Raw genomic sequence first — 8,343 nt, 5'->3', positions numbered from 1 at the left:
TCAAAATTGTTTGATTCTGAGGCATGCGGTTGCGGGCTGTCACCCGCTGCGGGTGTCAAATTCCATACATTTTCAGAAAACGCACGCACGCCCGCATCAGCGATTACCGCTGCCTTAACAATAATGATCAACATAAAAATTTATATATCTGGGGGGCTCCCTGATTAAAAAAAGTAACATACAAAGTATTATAGCATTTCAAAGAATTAGTTTTTAGATTCGATTTTAGATTTTTTTAGCGAAAATTATTTTTTTCCAAAAAAAAATTGTCTGTGGCTAAATTTTTTGAGTTCATACATAATCTTGTATGTACCTTGGCCGTGGTGAATAAAGTGGTGATTAAAGTCTCTGAACGATCTATGACAACAATGACAGCCAGCAAGCCGCCCGGGAGCTGTCACTCGATTCATGACTTCCGCTGAACGACACTTCCTAGTTCTTTTTGTTGGTGTTTGCGAAAGTGATGGTACGCACGAAGAAGGTATCTATCAAGAAATGTTAAAAAACTACGAAAAACTGGTGGCACGGGTGCGATTTTGGTTTGCAAAAGTTGTGTATGGCTTATTGTGATAAAGCGTGCTGACCAAACCGTGCGCTGGACATCGAACGTGCAGTATAATGTGATAGTTAATGACACTTTCCCGTCTTGTTGCATGTGAATCTTTTCAGCCAATTTTAATTGACGGACGTGGACACTTGCTTGGTCGACTGGCCTCGGTCGTCGCTAAGCAGATCCTGTCTGGTAACTCAGTGGTCGTGGTGCGCTGCGAGGGCCTTCAGCTGTCGGGCCATTTCTTCCGCAACAAGATCAAGTTCTTGGCCTACCTGCGGAAAAGATGTAACGTCAACCCGGCACGCGGTCCATTCCATTTCCGCGCTCCGAGCCGTATGTTGTGGAAGGCCATCCGTGGTATGTATATTTGCTACCGGCAGTGATTGTGTTGTGGCTGTAGCAGCCTCAGAGGTTTTTCATTTAATTTTAATGTATTCCAGGAATGGTCCCCCACAAGACCAAGCGCGGTGCGAATGCGCTACGCCGCTTGAAGGTGTATGAGGGCATTCCTCCGCCATATGATAAGATGAAGCGAGTGTGCGTTCCGATCGCCCTGCGTCAGCTGTGCTTGCGCCCAGACCGAAAGGTAAGTCAAGCAAGTGATGAAAACAAAAGGAAAGATTATTTTAGTGTATTGTGTAAAGCTGCACACTGAAGCGTTGGTGTTTTTCGATTAGGATATTTAAAGAAATAGGATTATCAATGTTATTATGTTATGTCTCCAAGCTTTCTGAAGTACCGAAGTACGTAAATAACTGATTTAAGTTTGCTAACATTGTGCTTTTCTTAACATTTCTTCACAGTACTGTACGGTCGATCGCGTTGCTCATGAAGTCGGCTGGAAGTACCGAGACGTCGTGAACAACCTGGAAGCCAAGCGCAAGATCAAGGCTCGCATTGCTTACATGCACAAGAAGAAGCTGAAGGTAAAATGATCTAATCCATTGATGAAAATTGCTGAAGTCTGAAGTGAATCAAACTAATTATAATATTTCTTGCAAATATCTACAGAAAATCACATGGAGTGCCCGTGCTGTTGTGGCCAAGAAGATTGAGTCGCAGAATGCTGTATTGAAGCAGTATGGTTATCTCACATCGGAATTCGAGAAGAAGTACAGCAAACCAGTGGTGAACGCCGTTCCGCCGAAGCTTGGCAAGCGCAAGCGCAAGGAACTATACGTTGCCGCCAAGGCCGCCCGTAAGGAAGCGAAATACGCCGCCAGGGCTGCAGCCAAGGCGAAAAAGGCAACCACGGCCACCAAGGCTCCGGCAAAGGCGAAGGCAAAGGCTTAATCTTATTAAATCGGAAGAAGTTTTGCCTTGATGGAGGAACAATTTGGTGTGGTGATGGTGTTAGATGAAGAGCTTCAAATTCAACATCAATGGTTCTTCAAGATGTTATCACCAAGGCTGCGTTGCACAAGATTGCCACCATCAGAATCGTTGTAAACCAATGCAGTTTAATGTGAAGGAAGAAAAAATACAAACATACGCGATATGTGTACGCGAAGAAACTTATAATACCCATTGTTGTGTTTGATGGTAGCAATTTATCCGAAATTAATTGTTATTTTAAGCAATATTAAGGCTACAATAATATTGTCTCGGAGAAATAATAACTTATAACTCTATTGTATGTTATCGACTTACGTGACCTGTTTCTTTTTAGCAAAATTAACGGATTTCACCTATGTCTTTTGGTTAGCATCAGTTGCGTGCTTGCAGAAGATACGTAGTTCTTAAAAAATAACGCTTGCAAATTAACTTAAATATAAATCATTATTATCTATTCCTCATAAGTATCACAGGTGTTGTAGAAATGATAATGTCTATCTCCGGAAAATATAGACTGCGTTACTCTGGAAAAGAACGTTCATTCTTGCACTTATATTAATCAACACAGTATGAAAGCTGCCACTGATAGGCTTTTTTGTAATAGAGTCAAATGTGGCTGAATAATAAAAAAAGATTGTAATAAGCTTTGCGTTGATTGATCCTGATCCTGTAGTTAAACATACACCGTGTACAATTTATACGATTAACACTATCAATGGTTGGAATTAAAATAATAGCATAGCATAATCAAAATCTATCTGATTTACTTCATTGCAGTAGAACGTCGATTATCCGGGCAGCTCTGGACGGTTGCCGGTTAATCGAGCGGCCAAGAAATGTCAAATTCATATAAAAATTATAAATTCATTAGCTTTATGATTAATTCACATTGAATTAATCGATTATTCGTTAGTATAATATTATGTTAATCAATAATTATAGGTTTAGCAACTGTTCATGAACAAAAATTTATTTCGAAAATACCACTAGACACCACAGCTGCAAAAAAATTGGTTGACTACTTGACTATCGCTGCAAATTTTCGCCGCATGTTTGAGCAGCTGTGACATATACGCACACGGTTAAGCCGCCGCACGGTTAACCCGCCACCGGATAATCGACGTTCTACTGTATTAAATATTTTTATATTTCTCATAAGGTTATATAAACTAAAAATAAAAAAATCATGTCACAGATTCTGTTTGTTCTACTGTTTCCATACATGGAATGAATGTGACAGCAAACGTAAGTCAAGAACAGTCATGTTGCCGAAGATGGACGCAAAGATCTAGCAGAAGGAGAAGTAAACGTGCCGGAGCCAGAAGTATTTCGTGTGATCTGGACTATTTGCAAAAGAGTGAATACTAAAGATCACTTCTTTCTAATCTAGAGTACAGCATAAGGGCGCTTAGTGTACATTAGTGAAATTCTATAGCTCGTACAGAGCCTTGTAGTAGCGGAAGTTACAAGTGTGCGTCAATAAGAATTAACTGCAAAGTTCCTAACTTAAGTTAGTCCGAAAATGGCTTCCATGATTGAATGTGAGGAAGAGCTTGCGTGTTTGGTGAGGTGTTATTTGGTGTGTCTGATTTATGTGTTCATCCCTATTTACACCATTGATTTCCTCCTATTTTTCAGACACGTGAAACAGTGCTGGAACAGGATCAATTAGAAAGCACTTTATTATGGTTTCTATCGCAGAACTTTCTCAAGTCCGCAATAACAAAATTTGTTTCGGTTGGTGAGTTATAATTGCCCTTCATGCCAATTTCATAAATAACATCAGTAATAAGGCCAAATGATAAACGTTCCAATAGGAGATGTTGCGCTCCTGAAGACGATGGATTCTGATTCGTTAGCATCGAAGGACAATTTACTAATGGCAGACGCTTTGGCACCATGGAAGGTGAGCAATTCGGAAAATTTGTTAAAAGCACGTAATCAAGTTTCGACCAACGCCATGGAATTGAATAGATTGCACGCTCAGATGGTAAGTATAACATGTTATTTCTTTTCGAATATGAGAAAACTAGCTATTTTTGTTTTGTTTTTTAGCGATCTGGGCATCTTGATAAGGAGTTGGATAAATGTCGCACTCAAATTCGTGAATTGCGTTCGAAAAAACATTCCATGCAATATGATTTGAATGCTAAACAACAGCGGGTGAACGCAGAAGAACTAGAAATGTCTGGCTTGATAGACGTTTTGAAGGAGATTTTACGAGACACTGAGTAAGTACAACTTTCATAACTGAGATTTGGTTATTATAATCCTCCACCTGTGTTATATTTCATTTCTTATACAGAACTACTATTCAGTATCACGAACAAGAGCTAGAAAAGGCGGAAAATAGTTTTGATGATAACTATGATTCTCCGTTGTTTAGTCAATTATGTGAGTAACATAACATATTTAATTCATTTTTTATTTAAGTTTCGCGTTACGAAACATGTTAACAACTGGTATGGAATTTCGATGTATAAACGATGTGCGCAACATTTTCTCAATTTTACTTTTTTCCATTATAACATTTTCATATCATTTTAGAAATCGTTAACAGTTAGCTTGGCCCTTACAATCGTTTAAGCCCATGGCAACAAGAACTTTTTCTCAATCTCTATTCAGCACACGATAAGGGGACACTACACCATTTTGAAAACAACGGGGATTAGTGAAAATTTTGATTGAACTTTAGTTAGAATATTATGGTATTATCTCTTGCTGCTTTTGATATGTATGAAATTAAATGATCTGTATGTTATAGTATGAATTGAAGCAAATGCATTCCTAGAAGAAAAATGAAAGTGATTTGTTTGTATCTATTCTATGATTATGTAAAGTTTTTACTACACTGTAATAATGTCGCCGTATTTGTAATAGTTGCAATGGATTATTTTTCTAGAACAGGGAATCCCAAAACTTCTAAAATGTTTTTTTCCGACATTATTCATACTGGCGTCATTCAATTGCTTATTGATAGTTTATGGTTTATTGTTTTCTTTCTACGCTATCATACCACCTTAACGAGAACCTACCTCACTTCCTCTGTACTTGCTGATAGCCCTAACGGACTTTACGGACTGAGTCGTCCGATTCTATGCGTATCTCCATCCCACCGGAACCTAGCAAGCTTGATAAGCTGCACGACAGTGCGATTGCCATACCGTACGTTTAGCTCGCCGTTTTAGCGTCTTCTTCATTGTCCTTCCACAGATACAGGGCCAAAAGATCGGAAGTGTTCCTCTCGACTGTGGCTAAGAGGATTTGGTCAGATTTGGCGAGCTTCGATGTCTCAGGGGCGTATGTGAGTACCGGTACTATATAGGTACTATATAGTCCCGGTTTCGTCCATCGCGACAGGTCGTTTGAGGAAACTGCTTTCTCAAGCTATAGAATTGCCGGTTGGCATCCAGCATGATTTCGTATCAGCTTCCATGTTGTGTTCGATGCTGACCTTTGACCCGAGATAGGTGAGTTATTAGACGAGTTCAAAACTGCGTTCACCTACCTGTACGTCACCTCTACATACAGTCAGTCCAAAAAGTATTCGTCTAGCTGAATATTTTTCAGAAAAAGGCATATTGTGGCCACACTAGGCATGGGACGGTAAAAGTAATGATGAGGTTCGATAGAAAAACTATCAATTAACATGTTTGGCGAGAAATTAAACATTTTAGTGGTTTTATAACAAAAATACACTTAAAAACTAAAAAAACACATTGAATGGGCGCTCAAAAAGTATTCGTCTATTTGGGTGTTTTTAGATATTCTGAAGTGAAAGTTTTCAAATTAATATTTAGTTGGATACCCTTTCGCCTTTAAGACCGCCCTGATCCTCCGTGGCATAGATGCGACCAGTTTCGCCGTGACGGAGGGTGTTATTTTATCCCATTCTTCCACCAAAGCTCGTTTGAGTTCTTGTTTGTTCGAAATAGGCCGTTTTCGTAATGCATCGTCCAATATCTTCCACAAATGCTCGATTGGATTAAGGTCCGGACTTTGAGGTGGGGAATTCAACTGTTTCGGGACATTATAAAGCAACCATAGCCTGGTATTCAAGGCTGTATGCTTTGGATCATTATCCTGTTGGAAAATGTATGAGGAATGTAGTCCTAATTTGTCCACACTGCTCTTCAAATTATTTTTCAATATTTGTATGTAGGCCAGATGATCCATTATACCATCGATAATGTGGAGTTTTCCAACACCTGCTGCACTCATGCATCCCCAAACCCCATCCCAAATATGTTAAATTTACTTTCGTCAGTAAATAGCACATTGTCACAGAAGTCATCCAGCTTCATTTGATGAATATTTGCAAAATCAAACATCTTTTTACGGTTAACAGTGTTAACCCAAAAATTTTACGAGCAAACCGGCCGTTATACCCATACTTTTTCAAAGTATTACGCACCGTGTTGTTACAAACTATAGTGCCCTTCTCTCCAACTCATTTGCTAACTTGGGGGCACTGATTCTTGGATTTTTTTTCACTCCACGCACCTAGAATCGGTCATCTTGTAGCGATAACGCTCGAGGACGACCACTTCGAGGCTTGTTTTCGAATGTTTTATGGACGGAGAAGCGATCTATAATTGTTTGAATAGTAGAACGAGGTCTTCCCACAAGCCTTGCTATCTGATATGCTGACTTGCATTGATTATGTAAGGACACAATTTGCTTCCGTTCTTGAAAAGTTGTCTCTGTACCTTTTTGACCCATGACGTAAGTTTACTGGACACATCGGGGACAATTTCGTTCATGGTATACTGGGCATTTTTCGAGGATTGGTTGATTTATGCTATGGTAAAAACATGCCATGATTTTTAAGGCACGTCATTACTTATGGTGGTCAATATTCACATAGACGAATACTTTTTGAGCGCCCATTCAATGTGTTTTTTTAGTTTTAGTTTAAGTTTTTTAGTTTTTTGTTATAAAACCACTAAAATGTTTAATTTCTCGCAAAACATGTTAATTGATAGTTTTTCTATCGAGCCTCATCATTACTTTTACCGTTTCATGCCTAGTGTGGCTACAATATGCCTTTTTCTGAAAAATATTCAGCTAGACGAATACTTTTGGACCGACTGTAAGTCTGGATATATTAGTCGAACTGCTAATTGTGCCACCAAACAACACAACAGACAGCTTCGAGTCTCGCATGACCTTTACTAACACCTAGTTGAAGCCCATTCCTCTAGTGCAGACCGTTGGTCGTACGAAAGATCCTGAAAGTTTTTCATCCACATTTACCGAGCGTGTTTCCATTGTGCATATGTCAAGCCTCACAAGGACGATCGCAGGATTGATTATCATGCTGTAAGTAAACCACTAAGTCATTGCTAATTGTTATGAACTGCTCTTTGCACTTATTATTTTATTCACACATATTAAAACAACATAATAAATAATAATAACGTACAACACTTTAAAACGTACAATTGCGGTGGCCGCGCACCAGCCGCACCGAGCGCCCCTGCCGAGAGCTCCTGCTCGATCGGCTCGCTAACACACTCCGCTCGGCGCTCGGCACACACTAAGCCTTGCGCGCTTAGTGTGTGCGACAGAGTGCGTGTACACACTGTCGTCCCCCTGGACGTTGACCGGTGGCAGCGCAACTGCCACGGCAAGTCCAGGGGTCGGCACGGCTGCCCACAACACTAATCCAGCCCGTGAGTGTCTTATGACATGCTTAGACCGTCTACCAGTTGTTGCGCTTAACACTCTGGCGCTGGCATTTTGCATTAGCTTTCTGCGGAGAAGACAGTACAAGATAAGAGAGCGATGAGAGCGTTTCATTGGCTTAAGCCCATGGCTTAAGTAATTACGATCGTCCACTCTCTTTCCGATCCTCACGTACGATGCCGCTTCTGCAATATGCGCTCTCTCTTTCTTCCCGCTGCAATACGCTCTGCTGAGAGTTGCTGAGAGACCAATCGCAAAGAAGGAGAGTGAACAAAGCTGTGATTCCAAACAGAGTCACACAGCGCCCAGAGTGTTAATAGAAATCTTATCAACGACTACCGGTCCTCCCATGCCCATGCGATGAGAATGAATAATTTCAAATGCATATGATTTGAAGGGGCGAAAGGCTGCTGACTTTTGCGAGAAAAAAAACTAACATACAATCTTAATAATGTGCAATTCAATAAAACAATTCAGGGTGTAAATAGACAGAGAAATGTTGCGCTTGGTATGCTGACAATTAACGGTTGTAGAAAATACTCTAAATTATTGGTACTCTATTCTATATAAAAAAATTAAAATCGCATCCGACTTATTTAATTCTAAACAAATCAGCATATAATATAATATAGGGTTTCGAATCATATAATGGACTACTTGATCTACTCGGTGGAATTTTTCAAAGGGTTAGGGATGTTTGCAATGTTGCTATGGAGGTTTGCAAGCATATAGGGAATATGTCAAACGCTTAGGAGAAGTGTACAAAA

General features: G+C 39.9%; 2 protein-coding genes across 4 annotated transcripts; both read left to right on the top strand.

Annotated features, from left to right (window-relative positions):
• The first annotated feature begins 365 nt into the window (after nucleotides 1-365).
• On the top strand, nucleotides 366-2,071 carry LOC121602924 (60S ribosomal protein L13a-like). Its single transcript, XM_041931684.1, has 5 exons — nucleotides 366-481; nucleotides 670-910; nucleotides 994-1,139; nucleotides 1,357-1,479; nucleotides 1,565-2,071. The coding sequence occupies exons 1-5, from the start codon at nucleotides 464-466 to the stop codon at nucleotides 1,844-1,846; spliced, it is 810 nt and encodes a 269-aa protein (XP_041787618.1). The 5' UTR covers nucleotides 366-463; the 3' UTR covers nucleotides 1,847-2,071.
• Nucleotides 2,072-3,003: 932 nt separating this feature from the next.
• LOC121602921 lies at nucleotides 3,004-4,685 on the top strand. 3 transcript variants are annotated; one of them, XM_041931679.1, is made up of 8 exons: nucleotides 3,004-3,018; nucleotides 3,084-3,212; nucleotides 3,279-3,452; nucleotides 3,527-3,629; nucleotides 3,682-3,878; nucleotides 3,944-4,119; nucleotides 4,194-4,282; nucleotides 4,436-4,685. In XM_041931679.1, coding segments are annotated over exons 3-8 (609 nt in total). In that variant the 5' UTR covers nucleotides 3,004-3,018; nucleotides 3,084-3,212; nucleotides 3,279-3,410; the 3' UTR covers nucleotides 4,438-4,685. The 3 variants fall into 3 exon arrangements, with proteins under 3 accessions (XP_041787613.1, XP_041787612.1, XP_041787614.1); XM_041931678.1 differs by having other exon boundaries at nucleotides 3,084-3,452; XM_041931680.1 differs by lacking the exon at nucleotides 3,004-3,018 and having other exon boundaries at nucleotides 3,084-3,452; nucleotides 3,706-3,878.
• The last annotated feature ends 3,658 nt before the right edge of the window (nucleotides 4,686-8,343 follow it).

Source organism: Anopheles merus, unplaced genomic scaffold (genome assembly GCF_017562075.2).
Source record: "Anopheles merus strain MAF unplaced genomic scaffold, AmerM5.1 LNR4000714, whole genome shotgun sequence".
Taxonomy (NCBI): Eukaryota; Metazoa; Arthropoda; class Insecta; order Diptera; family Culicidae; genus Anopheles; species Anopheles merus.
Note: the sequence above shows the minus strand (reverse complement) of the source record. Positions and strands in the feature narration are given on the sequence as shown.